Source organism: Electrona antarctica (assembly GCF_951216825.1).
Source record: "Electrona antarctica genome assembly, chromosome: 23".
In the NCBI taxonomy this organism is placed as follows: Eukaryota; Metazoa; Chordata; class Actinopteri; order Myctophiformes; family Myctophidae; genus Electrona; species Electrona antarctica.
Genome location: NC_136804.1, coordinates 10837072 through 10859573, shown reverse-complemented (window position 1 = coordinate 10859573; position 22502 = coordinate 10837072). Strand labels below are relative to the sequence as shown.

General features: G+C 44.3%; 1 protein-coding gene across 1 annotated transcript in view; it reads left to right on the top strand.

Annotated features, from left to right (window-relative positions):
• Positions 1 to 811: 811 nt before the first annotated feature.
• iqsec3a (IQ motif and Sec7 domain ArfGEF 3a) overlaps positions 812 to 22502 on the top strand; it is a gene marked incomplete at its 5' end in the record, with an annotated part of 168010 nt that continues 146319 nt past the window's right edge. Inside the window, one exon of the mRNA XM_079494199.1 lies at positions 812 to 1704. Within this exon, the coding sequence (XP_079350325.1) occupies positions 812 to 1704 (893 nt within the window). The remainder of the gene's footprint in view (positions 1705 to 22502) is intronic.

Below are 22502 nucleotides of genomic sequence, written 5' to 3'. Positions count from 1 at the left end.
CCTGGGAGATGGATTGCTGAGCAGCACATCATCAGCTCCCAGTACTTCCCACACGACTTGCCGCATGAAGCCGTGCCATACGCTGAGTTGGCGGTGTGCGGGATCGAACCCATGAAGTTGTGGTCCAAAGGCGAGGGCTCTATACCGACTGAGCTATACCCGGACAATAAACAAACTGCAGGGCAGTGAGATCATAATGGTTACAGTTATAGCCTATAATATTAGCCTGTGTATAATTACATGTCCAAAATAGGGACGCTATATAGGCTGAAATTGGTTGAAATATAGGCTAATGGGAGTCGTTTACGTGGACCGTGGCTTTGCTGGCTTTGTGCGTGTTTACATCATCCACTACGGCACAGCCTCCTCCTTCCCCCTATGATGCTGTGATCCCCTGCATCAGCACCACTGCTCTCTATCAGCATCCTCTCTGAGAGAGAGAGAGAGAGAGAGAGAGAGAGATAGAGTATAGGCTAAGCATCCTCACTGCACACATCCTCTGAGAGAGAGAGAGAGAGAGAGAGAGAGAGAGAGAACCTCCTTCCGCCGGAGGTTCCGTGCACACACAGACGCGTCATTCGGCCGCCAGAAGAGAGCATCCTTACCGCACACACACACGGCGCTGTTTATTGGTCGAGGCCCGCATCTCCCCCACACACGAAAACCGGCCGAAAGGAGCGTCGACACATCCGTATAGGGAACAAATAAAACGGACCGAACGACGAAACACCAACAACAACAACGAATAACGCCTTCGCTCGTATACCCCTATATATAGTCCCAGACAGTGTCAGCGGAGACAGCGAGTGCTATGGAGAGCCTGCTGGACAACCCCATGAAAGCGGTTCTCTACCTGAAGGAGCTCACCAGCATCGTGCAGAACCAGCAGTCGCTCATCCAGACGCAGCGGCAGCGCATCGACGAGCTCGAGCGCAAGGTGGAGGACCTGATCGGCGAGAACCGCACGCTGCGGGACCCCCACCAGTACACCAGCGTCGTCCATCAGCAGCAGCAGGACCCCCACCACCACCACCAGTACAACGTCGTGCACGGACAGCATCACTCCGTCATCCCGGCGCACCACCACCAACAACACCTCCACCACCACCAACAGCAGCAGCAACAACAACAACAACAACAACAGCAGCACCATCACCTCCCTCCTGCTGTTAGTGCTCCCACCACCACCACCACCCACCACCACCAGAGCACTCATCAGCCGGCAGCGCCGCCAACCCACCTCCACCTCCACCAACAACACCACCAGCAGCAGCCTCCCAAACCCGCGGCGGCTCCTCATCACCCCTCCGTCGGCCAGCAGAGCATCGCTCTCTCGGCATCCTCTCAGCAGCAGCAGCAGCAGCAGCAGCAACTGACCCCGACCACCAATCCTCCTCCTCCGGTGGCAGCAACAGCAGCTCATCACCATCATCCGCAGCAGCTGCAGCTTGTCCCCGCCGCCGCCGCCGCGACAACCACCACCTCCTCGTCCTCCTCGTCCTCCTCCCCGCAGTCTCCGACTCCCAAAGCCAAGTCCCTCGTCGTCAGTCCCCCCAACGACGACTCCTTCTCCCCCTCCTCCGCCGCCGCCGAGGACAAGAGGATCGTCGCCAGCCCCGGCCAGGGCTGCAAGTCCCTGGTCCCACAGCAGCAGACCCCCACCACGACCCTCTGCCGCTCCGTGGGACTGGCCAGGAAGACAGAGTGAGTAGGCTGGCTAGGCTATACCTTTCATTTTAGTTTTTACCCTGGTTTTACTCTAGGACCAAGAAAGACTATCAGATATATTTTTTTTTCTCGCCTTGATAGAAGACAGGCTATAGCGTGTATTGATCAAAGGCTTGAGTGTAGCCTATAGAAATGTGTTTGTACAGTTGGGAGTTAAAATAATACTAGTATAGCTTTAGCTGTGTGTGAGCCTGTGACAGCACATGTCCCACAAGCCACAATAGGCCTAGTCATGTCGTCAGATATATGCCTTTAACGCTTAGCTATCATGCTTGTTATGATGACGTATGTGTGTAAATTGTGTGATGATCGACGTTCAAGTGTTTGCTTCACTTTGATTGGAAAGCTCAGTGCATGAGGCTCATATGCCTCATTCACGCTTTATATTTTCCTTTACATTCACTATCTGCTGCAACCATGTATTTATTTTCCTGTAATCTGATAAATAGACCTTTGAAAGTCAGCCATATTGGCGTGAAATAATAGGGTACAAAAACACAGGTGTTAGCAATTATACTAATTAAGGCTCTGTTCCATTAGCAGCTTGTCTTTCAGCACAGTGACCCCAACGTTGCTCAAATAGCAGCACCCTGACACTGACCTGGAATGGAACACAGCCTTAATTAGTAGCCTATCGTTGGTAATAACACCTGTGTTTAGCCTGCTGTTTCATATCAAAATGGCTGCTGTGGAAAGGGCCTTTTATCCAGTTATACTCCCAATGCAAATTTTGTTGCAGTTTGAATCAATTGAGCGTAGCATGGATTGAATTGATTGCATTATTGACCTGGTAGAGGCCATAGCTTAAGTTGGTAGCTTGTTTCTTTTTCTTCCTGTTTTACCTTTTTTGTTTTTTGTTGCGACCGGACTTCGCCGAAGGTCGCAGTTAACTATGAAACGATGATTGTTTTTGGTGCATTTTTGACACCTAACCCACAATCCCTGTCACTCTGTCACGCCACCTAACTCCCCGTCACTCACCCCAGGCAAGCCCCCAGGTCATCATGACATCACGTGACATCAGCCCCCTGGTCACCCCAGGCAAGCCCCCAGGTGTCCAGGTCATTGTGACATCACGTGAAATCAGCCCCCATGGTGCCCAGGTCATTGTGACATCATGTGACATCATCAGAGTTCAGAGATGATATAGTACATGGTATATAGTACTGTAAATGCGACCTGCTGTCGCAGTTAAGCCCATATATGGAGATCCCTGATGTCATCATTGGCCAGTAACTCATCTGACCTCAAACCCTTAGATCTCCATATATAGATATACTGTATATCAGAACCTGTTCTGACATTCCATTATGTTGATCCTTCCCCATCCATCATTCCTCTTCGTTGTCTCCCTTTTAACTGATACCTGTCCATTCAAACTCTAGACGGGCCTGCCCCAAAGTTATTAGTGCAGTCGCAGCCGGCAGCCGGCGAAAACTAGAGTTCCCAACAGGCCCGGAAATTAAGGCCCGGCCCTACCTGGGCCCTCATCAAACCCCCAGAGTTCAGAGTTTGAATGAATGTAGAATTATGTGCAGGACGGAATTTGCACACAGATGTTAGGGGACTTAATTTAATTGACAACATTTTAAATATTTTATTTAAAACAAAAACAATCCTCTGTCTCACACATATGCCAGTGTGCCAGTGATCTCCCTCCCTCCCCTGTGGCAATGCTGGCACCCATGTCTTTTTTCCTACCACTGCAATATACAGTAGGCCTATACTGTGATCTGCACATGTCATGTATTCGTACACACATGTAGCTGTTGTGTATTTGTCCAGAGCGTTTTGGGTCATCGAGTGGATTCCAGAAAGGGTCTTTGTGCTGAAACCACACTTTGGTATTAAAGCCCACAGTGCACTTATTGGCACAGTATCTCCTGCCACGTCTTTAAAATTAATTCATAACATATTAAATGAAAGGGAAAAGCAAATAATAGTGCAACAGTTTTTCCAGGGTAAAGTGGAGCTTCGGTAATGGTGTCAATCTTAAAATAATATGTGGGAATTGTTCCGTGGTGCGAGATTATGTCCTTTTGCTGGTCACCATATCAAGGTCATATGAAGGGTTTCAGTTAGAGCAATGCACGGATGCATGAACGCGCACACACGTGGACACACACGCGCACACACACACACACACACACACACACACACACACACACACACACACACACACACACACACACACACACGTACACACACACACACACACACACACACACGTACACACAGCGCTGTGCGCCCCATCTGTTCGGCTGCATTTGCATTGTGTACTGTGACTGTCCACAAATCCAGATTGATTTACCGTGCCATTAAAACCTAATTCCTAAAGAGCACGGGTTGCGAATTTCATGCAGAAAAAAGCCAACGTTTCAAACTCACGCAACCACACACAGACACGCACACCCAGTGGTGGAAGAAGAATACTTCCATTATTTCCTTTGGTTGGGGCGGGGTGTTCATGCCTTTATTGATAAAACAGTAGGAGGGGCACAGTTAGCACAGTCGGTAGTGCTGTCGCCTCACAGCTAGAAGGTCCTGGGTTCGATTCCCACTGGGGATGCTGTGGGCGCTGGAGGCGTGTTCTCTCCCCCGCGTCATCAGTGCACATACCAGAGGTCAGGGTTGGCGAAAGGGCCCTTCTGTGTGGAGTTTTCCCGTGTCTCCTAGGGTAGGTATCCTCACAAAAAGCATGCAGTAATCCTGGTCTCTAAATTGCCTCCCCGTGGCCAGCCGGGGCGCCTGATGGAGGGGAAAGGAACTGGTTAGAATAACGTGTTCCTTCCACGCCCTACGTCCAACCAGGGAAATTCCCTCCCTGTCAGGTGAAAAGAAGCAGCTTGAACTCCTCATGCATTGAAGCAAGCATGAGGTCAGTCCGTTGCTCTCCACAGGTTGGCAGAAGCGCCCAGGATTAGATAATTGAAAATGGGTTACAAAATCGTGGGATTGTAGATCTGCTATTTTCAAATAGCCAAAGCATATAGGGCTAGTGTAGTTAATGTAACTACTAGTAACTACTAGTAAAATCAACATTTTCAAAGAATTGTAGTGGAGTAAAAGTACAATATTTGCCTCTGAGATGCAGTGGAGTAGAAATAAAAGTATTGACAATTGGACATACACCAGTATAGTAAAAATACTACTATTTGTATTTACGGTATTCAAGTATGGTGTGTAATCGCTTTATGACGAAGAGCACACTGAAAAATGTCGGGACGTTCAGTGAGTTGATGATTCCTCTGTTAACAGCTTTTGTTGAAATGCAGAATATTAATCAGCAGTGAGAGAGACAGAAACATGCATTCCAACAAGACAGTAAAGACTAATCTGTGCAGCACGACGTGTCGCTTGGTGACATCTGAGCCACAAGTTAACAACGCATCACATCATTGTGCGATGGAGTACGATTGAACCCATTTAGACCCGAGGCCAATTTAAAAAATGCCTTCTAAATCCTAACCTAAGATTTCTGGAAAAGAAACATACGACTAGTATCTGTCGGGTGGAAACCTCATATGTCCAAAACCTTGCAGTTTCTATAAGCCTTGATTTCCCATCGATGATGTCACTGGTAGGAGGCTTTCTGACCCCCCTCTGAAACGCAGACACAGAGTAGACAAACTATTATTTCCAAATAGTAGCCTTACGTCAAATAGCCAGGGTCCAAATCAATTTTGCATATTAAACGCCCGGCTGCTATTTTAACATATTCGGTATATAAAGAGAGGATGAAAAGTGGTCCTTTAAGTGGAACGGTATTGCCTAATTTATGCTATGTCGTACGATGCGTCACATCCGCAGCATGCTGTGAGCTTGTACACTACGACTATCTTACAGCAAAGTACGTATTGGGCTTTTAGCAATCTCTCCTTGAATGACAAAGCAGTGATACATGAAAGGCAGAGGACACGCTGCATGTTAATTTCCACTTAGTGAATCTGGTCAAATAAGACAGTATATCTCTGCAGTGCTGCAGGACTCCTGATGCATTTTTCATTCGACAATTAATAAGTGACCGTGGACTTTGTGTGTAATTGTGTATATACTGTATTTGTGTTTATGTTTTGCGTGAAGGTCATTGAGTGAGTGAGTGAGTGAGTGAGTGAGTGAGTGAGTGACTTAGTAAACACGTCCAACTTGATCTCACAGAAATAGTGAGATATGTACGGAATTGCAATTCCGTACATACACAACTAGAAAACCCCAAAATCCGTACATACTGTATGACACTGAAATCCTCCTCATAGACAATGACGGAGGGGAGCCGTCTCTACCGAACTTGAGCCACGGGAGAGACAGAGTGCTGTGTCGAGCGTTGCGAAGTTGGTTAGAGTTGTAACCCGATATGGACAGAATAGTAAATAATGTCAAACCCGAACCCACCCAGCCCGAACCAGCCATGGCGAAATAGCACTTCCGTACTAGTGAAAGCCACGCCTCCGTCGTGGTCAAAACAGTAGTAGTGTCATATGTACGGATTTTGGGGTTTTCTAGTCGGGTATGTATGGAATTGCAATTCCGTACATATACTGTACATATTTCTGTCAGATCATGCTGATACATCAGTGACTCTCATTTTCAACCTATCTTCATATAATTGGTCCTCACTAATGCCCATGATAATATGGCAACATTTTTGTTGGGGGATCCAAGCTAATATAAACTGCAGGGACGGTGATGTTGTCCTTGAGTGAGTGAGTGACTCTGTAAATAAGTCAATGAGTGAGTAAGTGACTTGGTTAATAAGTCAATGACTCAGTTAATGAGTGAGTGAGTCAGTTACCAGGCAGTTACCAGTCAGTGACCAGTGACCACTGGTCTAAACAGAAGCACTGGAATTTGGCAGAAGCACCACCCCAGGAAATGACGTTGAGGCTTTACGAATCTGTTAACATTCTCCGTGAATGAAATGGGTGTTGTGATTGGTCGGAATAGACGTAAGTTATGAGAATGGCGCTTTATGTGTTAAGAGTCTGTCTGTCTGTCTGTCTGTCTGTCTGTCTGTCTGTCTGTCTGTCTGTGTTTGCACGTTTTGTTTTGATATTGCCTGCAGAGAAAACTACAGGGTGCCTCATATCACTCCTGGTGCTTCTGCTTATTAACACACGCACACGCACACACGCCACCTGGCAGCCAACATGTTTTTTTGCATTGGCTTTAACTCCTCTCTCTCTCTCTCTCTCTCTCTCTCTCTCTCTCTCTCTCTCTCTCTCTCTCTCTCTCTCTCTCTCGCCCCCCACCACCCTCAGTGCCCTCATTCTCCGACTGTTGGCCTCGCACCAACCTGGGGGCTGAACGGATGCCATCTTGTATGGCATCTTTAAGCCGGCGCCAACCTCCCTCAGAATAAAGTGGGATTTGAGGACAGTCCTCAGAGAGACCCCCCTACCCACCCACACACACACACACACACACACACACACACACACACACACACACACACACACACACACACACACACACACACACACACACACACACACACACACACACACACACACACAGGATGCTGCAGTGTCTGCTTGCCTAGCGTTTCTCTGAAGCGCTCAGATCAATGGGCTTGGAGCTCTGCCATCAGCCCCAGCATTGCTAACCCTATAGCCCTGCTACGCTAGCCTTGGACTCACAGCAGCGTGGCACTGTTGTGAACATATCGTCGTTGTCGGGCAGAAACCTCTTATCTCCATATTTAAACTTTTTGTGTATTTTGTTTTTGTAAATTAACTGCCCACTAATACTACAGCGCCACAATAAAAGCATCAAAAGTAGAAGCGATACGTTTTGAGCTTGTGGATCTGCTGCTTTTGCAAGAACAAAACAAAAAAATCCTGAAAAGTAACTATATGTGCTACTGCTAACCTTTATTCAAATATTGTTGTCAAATTGAATGAGTATAGGCCTACATTCAATGTACAATATCAATCCTATACAATGTATAGTATTTTAGAGCCATTCTAAACTTAACTCTATGCTTAAAGTTAACTCTACAGTATGCTAATCTAACAACGCTATCCTTTCTCTATAGCTGCTCTTTGTAATTTACTTCACAGTTACATGTACTAACATCATTTTTAAAAACTACACACTGGTAGGCTAGCACAACTGCCGAGACCAGTATAGCCAAACCAATAATATGGTATATATTGGCCTGGGTCTAATGTTTTCTTGATCATAGAAGGACTACTTCATATCAATGATTTCAACACAACTGCTGAGTGAATTTATTTTATTAAGAGTGGAACTTCAACTCCTCACATGTAAGTAGAGGCAGTGTTATATTGAATTAGTCATACAAATCTAGGCATGTATAATAAATAAAAAAAACATATCAAATGTAGGTCCTAGTGTTCCAGGCTAGAACAGCAGGGACCACCCAAAATAAATTCCGGCACACACAAGACATCCACCCCCCAAAAAATAAAAAATAAAGAAAGAAATAAAATGCGATGCTTGTCTAGCATGCACCAACTCGGGACTCCTGAATCGCTGCCCTATCTAGCATCAGTGTCTTCTCTCCAGTGATGTTAGCTAAGCTGTCGCACCGCAGTGCATCTACGTAGGTGGTGCACTTCTTGCCTTTCCTGGCTATGCCCTGGATTGGCTCCCAAGGTGTCAGTTTGCTTACCACCAGTTCCGGGTGCCTGTGACACAGTGCCCTGCCACAGTGCCCTGCCAGCCTCATCCTTCTCTCCCTGACCTTGTCTGTGACCCGTGGTAGGTCCCCGTAGTAGAGGACCAGGTTTCTGATGTGGTCTGTCCATTTGACACCTAGCCTAGTGCCATTCGTAACATTCTTGTGTAGACCATCCATCCAGGGCTATTTCCTTTTGCTGTGAGGTATATAAAGAAATGGGTTTAGGGCCGCAGTCCCAAATGCTCTGGGCTTTAAACCCCAGACCTTGTCAAGTCCTAGAAGCACCTCTGCTCTGTCTCTTTCACTTTCATTGTTCATCAATCTCATGACTTTGTTCTCTCTCTCTCTCTCTCTCTTTCCACTCTCTTGCTTTTCCTCTAAAGTTTCTTATCCTTTTAGCTCCAGAGAAGGTAATCTTGACTAATTCTAGAGTCTAGACCAGGGGTTCTCAACGTTTTTGGCCGGGGACCCCCGAAAATGCTTTGGCAACATCTCGGGACCCCTGCCCCGCCCCCTCCCGACCCCCAATATAAATTGACTGCTACAATACCCTTAATAATAGAGACAATACACCATAAATAAATACTGAAACCAGATATAATCATTAGGGAAGGTGTATGCATGTACATGTACCATGTAAACTCTTCATTTCCATTTTCCAGCCATTCAGTTGCATAAAGAAAACAAAAAGATTTTTTTAAATTTATTTGGGGACCCCCCAAAATAATCTGGCGACCCCCCGAGGGGTCGCGACCCACGGGTTGAGAACCCTTGGTCTAAACTATACCATCTTCTTGTCCTTAGAAGTAACTAAGTACTTTTAGTACTTAGTTAGTACTTAGTACTTAGTCACATGTTACATAAGTTACATTTTGAGGTAGCTTTTACTTACTGGAGTATTTCTAATTTTCAATAATTCTACTTCTACTTCACTATACATCTCAGAGGCAAATATTGTACTTTTACTCCACTACAATTATTTGAGAACTTTAGTTACTAGTGGGTTTTGTAGATTGGTATTATTATAAAACATACATTACACACTTAAAAATAGCTGGCTATTTTCAAATTATATTTCTGCATTTTATTATATTATATTTTGAAATATTGTGAAATGCATATAGTGCTTTACTGTAAGTACATTTTGATACCAGTACTTTTGCTCTATTTCTTCTTATTTATTTTTCCTAATTTGGATTAGCGGATTATTACTACATTGCAGTATTGATACTTTTACTCAAGTAATATTAATGTGAGTAGTTTTTCCACCACTCTTGTCCTCCACTCCCTCAGTGTGAAGGTAAATCACGTCCCGCCCGGACGTCTTCGTGACTAGAGCGCCGGCTCGACCCCTGGTCGTCGCTGTTGGAATCCTGAATCATGAATATCACATTCCGAGAGAGTACTTTTTAAATTGCTTCATTTCTCTGCAGCTGGAGGTGGTGGGCGGCTATCGGCTCCCTCATGCAACATTAAAGAGGAGCATGCACTCCCAGGTGACGGTTATTAGTGTGTGTGTGTGTGTGTGTGTGTGTGTGCGCGCGTGCGTGCTTATTCTGGGGTTGTAAGATGGAAGATGGAAGACGATACAATAAGTGGATGGTTGGTTATTTCACTTTAAAAAAAACCTTTTTACGTCATTTTATCGTCTACTCAGGCTTATGTGAACACCCCGGACAGTTTTTAAGTCGCTCGGTTCAGTATTTAGTTATTTGATATTAATTTGAGCTCTCCAGCCCCCTTCCTATACAAACCCATTCTAACTTCAAACTCCATTTTAACCATTATAGATTCATCGTAAACACCCATACTTTTTTCTGGTGACTGATATTGTGAGTGGGGTGTGTTTTTTTCTGGGCCGGAACCCCTTTTGGTGTTTTACCCCCTCAGGCCGGGAACCCATTTTTGGGTTCTGTACAGTACAGTATGTACAGTATTCAAAAATGTAAAAATTCTGATGCTGCTATATAAAAGTTTTTCAGAAACCGTCAGGATTTAGAGGCGTTTTTAGAATCGGCCTAAGGCCTAAATGGGTTAATTACCTTTTTCATTTATTTTTAACAATTGTTTTGGAAAATAACCTCCTCCAGGAGGAGGACAGAGTAGACTAAAGGATTTAAAAAATAAATAAATGAAATCAGTAAATGAAAAAACACGGCCCCCTTACTATTCATTCATCTGGCGACTCCCCGGCTCCACGCCGCTCTCTGCTCACTGGAGATGATATGGGTGTTCCACTGTTACAACTTGTAATCATTGTATTATAGCCATGTTTGACATGAAATGGTTGGTTAACACAGGTATTAATGACACTGATTAATATTAATACGATTGTGTTCCACTTGGGCCATAGTCAGGGACAGGGTACTGCTATTGTACTTTGTTGACTCACCAGTTGGAGACTTTGGGAATGCAAACTGTGTTCCTTTTTGTCGTTGTCAGGCAGAAACCTCTTATCTCCATATTCTAACTATAAACACCCCTATAACTAAAACATTTTGTTCAAAAATGTAGTGTGTGTGTGTGTGTGAGAACTACTGATTTAGAAGGAATTTGTAATCATTGTATTATAGCCATGTTTGACATGAAATGGTTAACACAGGTGTTAATGACACTGATTAATATAAATACGATTGTGTTCCACTTGGGCCATATAGTCAGGGACAGGGTACTGCTATTGCACTTTGTTGACTCACTGGGTAGAATAGAAATGGAATAGAATAGAAATAGGCCTACTTTAGTGACGCCTGATATATTTGACAACACATAAACACATAATTGAAATAAAAGTATATTGCGTCTGTATATTGCATCCTGGTATGTTCTGTTCGTTCTTGCAGTCTGGAAACCACAATGATTTAGGGACAGCCAATTTCAAGAAATAGTTGTGTTGTGTGTGTGAACTGCAAATTGATCTTATTAGCCTGGCTCCAGCCCCATGAATCGCTAGTCACGACCATTAAAAAACAATGTTCTGGTGACTTTGAAAGTGCCGTAAGGCATGAAAGATATACAATTCAATGATATAAAAGGTGTTTAAAAGCATAAACACACTGGCCTGTGATGAATGATATTTTGACTGCTTTGTTGCACACAAGTTAAAAAAGAAGGAACTTGGTTTCCTTTGGTGTTTTGTATTGGCTTGAGAAGTCTTGACATGGTGGAGATTAATGGAGAGTAGTGTTGGGCAAGTTAATTTTATAATGTAAGTAGTTATAGTTACTGCATGCTCTCAAAAAGTTACTTTACTAGATACTAAATGATAAAAAAAGGTAACTACTAACTACTAGTTACTTACTAGTTAAAAAACTTGGAAGACAAACTGACACATTGACAACAAATAACTAAATCATGGAGAACACACCAGGGGCTCCAAACTAACTTTTCTCACCACCGTCCCATGCAGAACTGTCCCAAAATACACATTTAACCGTCCCAAAATGAATGCAATCCATTGGTTCAGACGAGATGGGAGTTATTTATTTGAGACGAGCTGACCTGTTGCTATTGACACTGACAGTTAGGTAAAAGACCATTATTGCCGCAAATAAGCCTTCACAGCACAGATCTCCGTGAAATGAATAACAGCGTGGACGACTGGCTGACTTGTCCTCTGTCTCCATGATCCACCATCAATCAAAACCACCGTGTTGTCTCGCATCTGTCATGTGTTCCGTGTGGTGCATGACAGTGGTGGAAAAACAACTCACATTTTGTACTTAAGTAAAAGTATCAACACTGCAATGTATCTAGGGGTGCATACGTTGGTTAGACATACTAACAGTCCGACAGGCATTAGTCCGACAGCACCGCGGCTCCCGACATGCGTGTAACTAACCCTTGGCCAGTTACAACACACCCATGGCTCCCGACATGCGTTGTAACTAACCCTTGGCCAGTTACAACTCACCCGTGGCTCCCGACATGCGTTGTAACTAACCCTTGGCCAGTTACAACACACCCATGGCTCCCGACATGCGTTGTAACTAACCCTTGGCCAGTTACAACTCACCCATGGCTCCCGACATGCGTTGTAACTAACCCTTGGCCAGTTACAACACACCCATGGCTCCCGCCATGCGTTGTAACTAACCCTTGGCCAGTTACAACTCACCCATGGCTCCCGACATGCGTTGTAACTAACCCTTGGCCAGTTACAACACACCCATGGCTCCCGACATGCGTTGTAACTAACCCTTGGCCAGTTACAACTCACCCATGGCTCCCGCCATGCGTTGTAACTAACCCTTGGCCAGTTACAACTCACCCATGGCTCCCGACATGCGTTGTAACTAACCCTTGGCCAGTTACAACTCACCCGTGGCTCCCGACATGCGTTGTAACTAACCCTTGGCCAGTTACAACACACCCATGGCTCCCGACATGCGTTGTAACTAACCCTTGGCCAGTTACAACTCACCCATGGCTCCCGCCATGCGTTGTAACTAACCCTTGGCCAGTTACAACTCACCCATGGCTCCCGACATGCGTTGTAACTAACCCTTGGCCAGTTACAACTCACCCGTGGCTCCCGACATGCGTTGTAACTAACCCTTGGCCAGTTACAACACACCCATGGCTCCCGACATGCGTTGTAACTAACCCATGGCCAGTTACAACTCACCCATGGCTCCCGACATGCGTTGTAACTAACCCATGGCCAGTTACAACTCACCCGTGGCTCCCGACATGCGTTGTAACTAACCCTTGGCCAGTTACAACTCACCCGTGGCTCCCGACATGTGTGTAACTAACCCTTGGCCAGTTACAACTCAACCGTGGCTCCCGACATGTGTGTAACTAACCCTTGGCCAGTTACAACTCACCCGTGGCTCCCGACATGCGTTGTAACTAACCCTTGGCCAGTTACAACTCACCCGTGGCTCCCGACATGTGTGTAACTAACCCTTGGCCAGTTACAACACACCCGTGGCTCCCGACATGCGTGTAACTAACTCTTGGCCAGTTACAACACACCCGTGGCTCCCGACATGTGTGTAACTAACCCTTGGCCAGTTACAACACACCCGTGGCTCCCGACATGTGTGTAACTAACCCTTGGCCAGTTACAACACACCTGTGGCTCCCGACATGCGTTGTAACTAACTCTTGGCCTGTTACAACTCACCCATGGCAGGTTAAAAATACACTCACACTGTTACAACTTAAGTGAATCTCCGGTAATCAAAATTGCCTTTGCGTAAAAGTAGATAAGTGTTGGCATCTAAACATACCTAAAGTACCAACAGTAAAAGTACTCATTGTGCAGAATGTCCCATTTCACAAGTTATCGTATGTCTAACATCTACAAGCTGTAGATCTGCTATTTTCAAATAGCGAAAGTTTATATAGGGCTGTAGTGGTTGATTCTACAAATTAGCAAGTAGGCCTAACTACATTTTTCAAATAATTATAATGGAGTTAAACAGTACAATATTTGCCTCTGAGATGTGGTGGAGTAGAAGTACAGACAAATACTGGAAGTACTCCAGTAAAGTACCTGAAAATTACTATAGTAAAAAAAACAACTAAGTAATGGAGTATATGTCACTTCCAACAACACGGCTTTGACACAGGAAGAGCGATGCATATGCTGTGTCCTTGATGCCAGCAGATGCTTTCGATAGCTCCTCACTTTCTACTGAAAAATCACTCTCCTATCAGCAATTTTAATCACCCTTGTTTGGTATTCATGGTATGTTTCACCCGCATATGGAATTGCCTCCCCGACAATTACAGTTAAATTATTCACAAATCTTATTGATGCGTTCCCAGGTTATTTCATTAATTTCTTTAATGCAAATGGAACAGTTGAGACCTAATGGCTTGTGGGGCTAATCAGTGGAGTGCATGTGTCATTAGAATGCAATCTGAATATTTCAGACGTGCAGTTGGAGACTGGGGGAATGCAAACTGTGTTGTCAGGCAGAAACCTCTTATCTCCATATTCTAACTAATAAACGCCCCTATAACTATAAACATTTTTGTTCAAAAAATGTGTGTGTGTGTGTGTGTGTGTGTGTGTGTGTGTGTGTGTGTGTGTGTGTGTGTGTGTGTGTGTGTGTGTGTGTGTGTGTGTGTGTGCGCAAACTACTGATTTAGAAGGCATTTGTAGAATTCGCCTCAGGTCTTAATGGGTAAGAGAAAACGTGCTCGGCTCACTTATATTAAACCACAGATGTCTTGAAAATGGTTTGGTATCGGTATTCTCTATGAGAGTGTGTTACGATACGTTGATGTCCAGTCAGTATAAAATGGTTTGGTATCGGTATTCTCTATGAGAGTGTGTTACGATACGTTGATGTCCAGTCAGTATAAATGGTTTGGTATCGGTATTCTCTATGAGAGTGTGTTACGATACGTTGATGTCCAGTCAGTATAATGGTTTGGTATCGGTGTTCTCTATGAGAGTGTGTTACGATACGTTGATGTCCAGTCAGTATAAATGGTTTGGTATCGGTATTCTCTATGAGAGTGTGTTACGATACGTTGATGTCCAGTCAGTATAATGGTTTGGTATCGGTGTTCTCTATGAGAGTGTGTTACGATACGTTGATGTCCAGTCAGTATAAATGGTTTGGTATCGGTATTCTCTATGAGAGTGTGTTACGATACGTTGATGTCCAGTCAGTATAATGGTTTGGTATCGGTATTCTCTATGAGAGTGTGTTACGATACGTTGATGTCCAGTCAGTATAATCTTCCTCAAGGTCACATTGTCCGGCTGTGATTTATGCCAGTCAGTAAGATCATGTCCTCCATATAAATTCACGTTCACCGCTCTCTGCTGTCAGAGATTTCACCTGCTTATACTGTAGGCTAGTGCTTCAAATACCTTAGCAGATGATTTAGCATTTTGCCTTTGTGTGTTCATGTGTGCCGTATTAGAGAGAGAGAGAGAGACCGAGAGAGAGAGAGAGAGAGAGAGAGACCGACCATTAGGATACATTTTTGACGCAGTGTACAAGATAGATATTTTCTGCAGAGCATGTAAATATATGACCTCTTTCTTAGGTAATATTTGACAATGGTCAAAGGTCTCTGTCTATCTATCTTATCTATCGATCGGGAGGCATACTTTGGTTAGACATAGCATTGGGAGAGGGTTAAGGTTAGGTTTAGGTGTGCTGCCCCGTGGGAGGTTAGGGTTAGGGTGTGGGTTTGAGATATCGGACCAATGGTATGTCTAACCAAAAGCAAACATGTTCATGTCAAGGGCCATCCAAATTTGTCCACCGACCCCCATCTGAAGATCTTGTAGATCGCTTGTAGATCTGCTATTTTCAAAGGACTTTTGTGCATTCATTCAATCAAGTTTTATTTATTCTCGAAATTACACTCGAGTACATTTAGAATCATGTGAAATGGGATATTGTGCATTATGAGTACTTTTACTTTGTGGCCTACTTATAGTATATTTTGACGCCAATACCGTTGTACCAGTACATTTTGAATACCCCCTATTGCAGGGGTTCTCAACGTTTTTGGCCGGGGACCCCCGGAAATGCTTTGGCAATGTCTCGGGACCCCCGCCCCGCCCCCTCCCGAAATTTACTGCTACAATAACCTTAAACCATTTTGGGCGGGAACCCCTTTTGGTGTTTTAAGCATTGTTATAATTTAGCTATTGAAAAATAGCAGATCTACAAGCTCATAGCGCGCCACCGAGTGGCGCGCTACAAGCTTGTAGGTCTGCTATTTTTGAAAAATCGTGAAAATAATTTTTTTTTTTTTTTTTTAAATAATTTGGGGACCCCCTAAAATAATTTGGCGACCCCCCCGAGGGGTCGCGACCCACGGGTTGAGAACCCCTGCCCTATTGATACTTTTACTCAAGTAGAAATGTGAGTGCTTCTTCCACCACTGCTCTCCATTCTCTGTGCATATTCTATTCTGTGTGACTGTTGGTTTGTTTTTATTGTCATCTTAGATTTTTGTGCATCGTCATGACGCTTTGCAACACTGTCACATCTCCTGCAGCCGTTTTGTCTTGACTGACTCTTCTAGAGCAGGGGTTCTCAACCCGTGGGTCGCGACCCCTCGGGGGGTCGCCAAATTATTTTAGGGGGTCCCCAAATTATAAAAAATTGTAGATCTGCTATTTTTCAATAGCTAAATTATAACAATGCTTAAAACACCAAAAGGGGTTCCCGCCCAAAATGGTTTAAGGTTATTGTAGCAGTCAATTTATATTGGGGGTCGGGGCGGGGCGGGGGTCCCGAGACATTGCCAAAGCATTTCCGGGGGTCCCTGGCCAAAAAGGTTGAGAACCCCTTTTCTAGAGCCACCTCAGCGTCTCCCTGCTCTTTGAGCTCGTTACATCATCAACTCTCGTCCGCCTGAACCCCAGGTGCCCCCGGTGATGATGATTACATCATCATCAGGTAGGCGGCGTCAAGGGGGAGGAGTCTGTGATTAGCACGCTGACGCAAGTGGAAGAGGTCAGCTCCGAGTTGGCCCCCCCAAAAAAAGAGAAAGAGAAGGATTTAATGAGGAAATGAAGAAAGAGAGAGAGAGAGAGCGAGAGAGAGTCAAAAACCCACAGCGAGGAAGATTTAATGAGGAAATGAAGAGAGAGAGAGTCAAAAACCCCACAGCGTGTAGTTGAAGGCAGTGGTGGAAAAATAACTAAGTACATTTATTCATGTACTGTAGATAGCAGTGCATTTTGTTGAGCGTTTCCATATATTATTATTATAAGGATACCTGGCTAATAAGCCTTATATGCATTCATTATTAAGGCTTAATATATTACAATTGCCCTCTATAAATACATTGTAACATTAAAAACACCTTGCATATTTATTTTAGAATTAGATCATCTTTTACTCAAGGGGTCCTACGCCTGTCGCAGGTTGATGATATCATTTGTTCATGTGTGGTCCAGCCCTATGGAATTTTTTTTAATGCTCATATTTACCTTAGGAAGTGTTGATTTTTAGTTAGCACACTCATTCCATATGGCTGGACCACACATGAACAAATGACATCATCAACTTATGACAGACCATTATTTGACAGCTTTAGTCAGTAGTTGCTTACATGACCTGTTACTTTGGCGCATCGCAAAGTTTTGTGAGCTTGTAGATCGTCTCTTTTCGATATTTGTACGTTTACTGTACTTTTAAGTAATGCATTTTGTACTTTTACGCACGTAAAATTCTGAATCCAGGCCTTATTTGTAAGAAAATCGTATATTGTGGTATTGCTACTTTTACTTATTAACCCATTTACTGAGGCAGATTCTAAAAAGAAGTTTTCTGAAAACCGTATATTATATATTGTCTCTCTGTCGAGGGTGGAAAGTACCTCATGTCTAAAACTGTTACTTTTCAGGATTCAAATTCAAAAGTGGCAAAAGCGTATTTTGAGTTTCAAGCTTGTGGATCAGCTACTTTTGATACTTATCTGTGACACTGTAGTATAATTATAAACTTTTAATTTCAGACCCGTCATATAAAAGAAAACGGCCTACAGTTGGAGGCCATCGATATTGTCCTTTTCTTTTTGCTGAGGTTTGCGTGATCTGCGCAAAAGGACAGTTAACCCATTTTGGGCGGGAACCCCTTTTGGTGTTTTAACATTATGTTATAATTTAGCTATTGAAAAATAGCAGATCTACAAGCTCATAGCGCGCCACCGAGTGGCGCGCTACGAGCTTGTAGGTCTGCTATTTTTGAAAAATCGTGAAAATATTTATTTCAGAAAACTGGAGGATTTAGAAGATTTTTTTTTAATTTTGAGGTCAGGCCTAAATGGGTCAAATGATAAGGGACAATATCGGTGGCACCCAACTGTATATGATCCATTTACAAAAAAATAATAATCAAAGAGGTTAGAGGTTTCTGCCCGACAACAACGATATTATGTACTGTAGATGACATGTAGAAAAATCTAAAATGACAGATGCTTTCCTGTATTGAACGGGTTAAGTATAACATGCATGTACTGTACCATACTTCTTCCATCACTGTTTCTCTTGGTGGATGTTTTTCGCTCCCCCTCATGTGCTGAGTCGTTTCCTCCTTCACCCACTGCTTCTCCCCCTTCTTCTCATTATCTGCTCTCCTTGTCATCTGTCTCTGCTTCATCTCCTCACTGATGCTCAGGGCTCCTCACTGGAATGAATGGTTCTCACTCATGCACGCACGCACGCACACGCGCGCGCGCGCACACACACACACGAGGCGAGGTTTCATGCACGCATCCGCCTCGTTGACGGCAGACTGCTAGGCGGGCGCTGGCGCTTTGGTATGGGGGGGTCAGAATAACATGGAATGAAGGAGCATGTCTTGAGTGTACAGGGTGCGGCTGCACTAATAACTTTGGGGCGGGCCCGTCTAGAGTTTGATTGGGACAGGTATCAGACATCAAAGAGGAAGGACGGGTAATTACAGTAATATTACTAATTACAGATGGTCCATAGGAAAATGTTCTAAAATAATTTAACCATAATCAGTCATAACTGCCAGGGGCAGAAAGCTCTCGTTTATGAAGATCTAGACAGTCAGTGTGTGTGCGTGTGTCGCGGCGTTCAGAGTATGGGCTTTATGCCGTTCAAACTATGGGTTTTGTGGGTAAGCCTCCCATTGGCTTAGAGGCAGCCTAGAGACGAGGCAGCCAATCATGAAAAAGTGTTCACTACAGACGCTGCTGGAGGTAGTAGAAAATGTAGTCCAGGCGCTTTTCCAGCACCTGGCAAACATATATTGAACCTTTTTAACCACTTAAACCCCTCTAATGGACTCGCGCTACAACTGTATTTTTGAGTTGACCAATGTTTATTGTTTACGTCTACACAAAATCTCTTCGACAAAAATAAACAATCTACAAGCTCACAATGCGTCGCTTTGCAAATTGCAATGCATTGTGAGCTTGTAGATCGGCTATTTTTGGCTAATATTCACTTCGAAAATTGACGCTGGAGTTCAAGTTGTTAGTATCAAACCTGGGTATTAAAATATGTTTCAGCAAATGTCCAGCAAATGTATCTTTTTTTAAATTAATAGTTGTAGTGTGGAAAAAACTTGAAATAAAATACAGACAATTGCCGATATACATGCTCACAACACGTGGCAACGACACAACTAAGTATAGACATCTGGCCTTAAGATAATTTATATCAAATCTTAATTCAAGTTACGGATTGCTGGTAGCGTGCCATGTAAAACGTCCTTTTCTATTGTACAGAAAGAACGGAGAAGATGCAAGGGTCAGTTTTTACACTCTTGGCATTAAATTAACACTCAGTTTTACTGTGCACTAACTGAAGTCATGTTGGCCTCATCTGGATCACGCACACGTGATCTGATCACACGTATGCGTGACTGATGCACACGTACGCTTATGCAGGCATCAACAGATTAACACTGAATGGCAAGCTCACAACACGATATATGCTGCGAGCGTGTATAGATCGGCTGTTTTTAAGTCCATAATGTCGCCACACTATATATAAAATAGGGTATACTTTTCCCTTATATTTCCCTTACATTGTTAAATTGTTCAAACAGCCGATCTACAAGCTCACAACATGTTGATTGTCTCCACCAGGCCGAAGGCATGGGGAGAGAGTATGTTTTGCACTCCGTCCGTCCGTGTGTCCGTCCGTCCGTCTGTGAACAGCTAATCTCCGGCACCGTTAACCCGGTCGATGCCAAATTTTGCACACACACTCCCTGGATGCCAACGATGAAACTCTGCCCCAAAATTTCCAGAACGGCCTGTTATAGCGCCAAGAGGAGGCCGATTTGTGCAAAACAAGTTTTTGGACAGTACACCTACAGATTTTGTCCAAACATCACGCAAATTGGTACACAGTCTCTCTAGAGCCATTCAACGAAACGGGTCTTTCAGATTTCTCAGACTCCATCCTGATTGACTAAGATTGGCTTCCAAAGTTCGCAGGAGTGCTCAGTTTCAAACAAAATGCTGCAAATCATGAACACATCGTGGGATTTCCGTGAAATTGTGCACGCACATTCCCACTAGGCCGAGGAAGAAATGCCACATGAACATTTTCAACTCAGCCTCATTGTGGCGCTATAACTGGCCAAAAAGTTTTTTTACCTCTAACTGCACGGATCTATGGATAACTTTGTATGCCAACTCCCTAGAGGCCAAGGAAAAACCTTTGCCTGGAATTTTTCACATCTGCTCTTTATAGCGCCACCAGGAGGCCGACATATGTAAAACACATTTTCTAATATTACTCCTTCAGATTTTATCCAAATTTCACGCAAATCGGTACACATGCTCTCCATAGTCATGTGATCAAGACGGGTTTGTTTGATTTCTCATAATCCACCCTCATTGGCTACGATTGGCTTCTAAACTTTTCAGGAGTAGCCCGCTTTGTACCCGTTTTGTACAAATCACCACAACTACTCAACACAGCGTCCGATTGTGGCGAAACTGTGCATGCATATTCCCACTAGGCTTTGGAAGAAATGCCAATTGACAGTTTTCAAATCAGCCTCATGGTGGCGCTACAACAGGCCAGGCCAAGCCATGTCACACACACACACGTTTGTATTGCTCCTAAACATTTTGCCAAATATCACACACACACTCCTATCCTCCTGGTGGAGACCTGTGCCCTGAAGGGCACTTTTTCTAGTTTAAATTGTTTTTTCAAATTGTTTTTCCAAATGGTAAAAACATGATAGGGTAACCCCAACCCCTAAACCTGAAGTCTAATATCTAATTATCTACCCCATAACCCCACGCCGAATCTTTTCTTAATTGTGAGTATAACTCAATTTTCCTTGTTGAGGACCAGGTAAATTGTCCTCACAACATATATTTCTCAAATTCTACTTTACTTGTGAGACACAAGTATAGTATTACAAGTATACAGTACACACAAACATGGCGTGTGTGTGTGTGTGTGTGTGTGTGTGTGTGTGTGTGTGTGTGTGTGTGTGTGTGTGCGTGTGCGTGTGCGTGTGCGCGCGCGCGCGCGCATGTGATTGCAGCTGCTCAACTTGTCTGCAATATCTCTCTGAAACGCTCTCCTCCTGCAATCTAATCTTAATCTTAAGAGAGGAAACAAATGAAGATAATTCATCATCTCTATAATATGCATTTGCTGCTGCTGCCGTAATGATTGGATCTGTGAGGAGAGGAGAGGCTTTCCCTCATCACTGAACGCCTCGGGTGGAATCTGACAAGCGTGCAGCCGTGGAGCAGCGGGCGCAAAGCAACCGAAATATCTCTGAAAGTTTACTAGCTGGCTGCCAGACGGGGCCCCAGCTTGGGGGGGAAGGGGGGGGGGAGTGTTTCATGACAGGCAGACAGACACTTGCTATGAATTGCATTTGGACCAAAGGACCTTTTTTCTGCAAACTGTTAATGCACTATTCAATCAATCAATCAATCAATCAATCAATCATACAATGGATCAGCAAAACTATCCATTAGGGATTATGCCTTTGATTACTTTCTTGATTAATCGGATAATTGAGAAACGCGTTTTTGTAATATATACACACTAGTCAACTAGTACCAACGAGGTCAACTGGTGGATTTACTAGTTGACTATAGTTGAATAGTCGACTAGTTGCTTAAAGCCCTAGTTGGTTTCAATTCATTCAACCTCCTCTTCTGTGTTGGCTAGTGAGGCGCACCAGAGGCCTAGGAAGACATTTATACTTCATTGTGCAGCAGTATTGTGCGCAGAGAACAGCTTACGGATGCGACTGTTGTGACTTTAGAGGTCTGGCCCATAGAGTATATATATAATAGAGACTGAACTGGCGCGAAGCTCCGCCCCCCCAGCTATTCATGTCAGTGGAAGTTGCTCAGTGGCGTTTTGAAGCACCCGGAAGACTGCCGGAAGTCCCTCCCAGGACCTCAACTTTGAGGTCCTGAGTGACGTAAGGCAACCGAGCGCTCAACGTTAAAGCCCAGCTGCACGGGGTTTCCCGGTCATGAATCCACGGGTCTGCCTGTAGTCCCTCCTCCTACCACTAGGACCCAGAGCTTCAACGTTGGAAAGTCTGCCTGCCCCCTTGGTCTGGCCGTGCTCGGCTGTGCTCTGCGTGCGCGACACCTTCGAGGGACGGAGCATAAATTAGGCTCGCAGGGTTGCACAGCAGGCTCTGCTGCCGTGATCATGAGCACTCCCTGC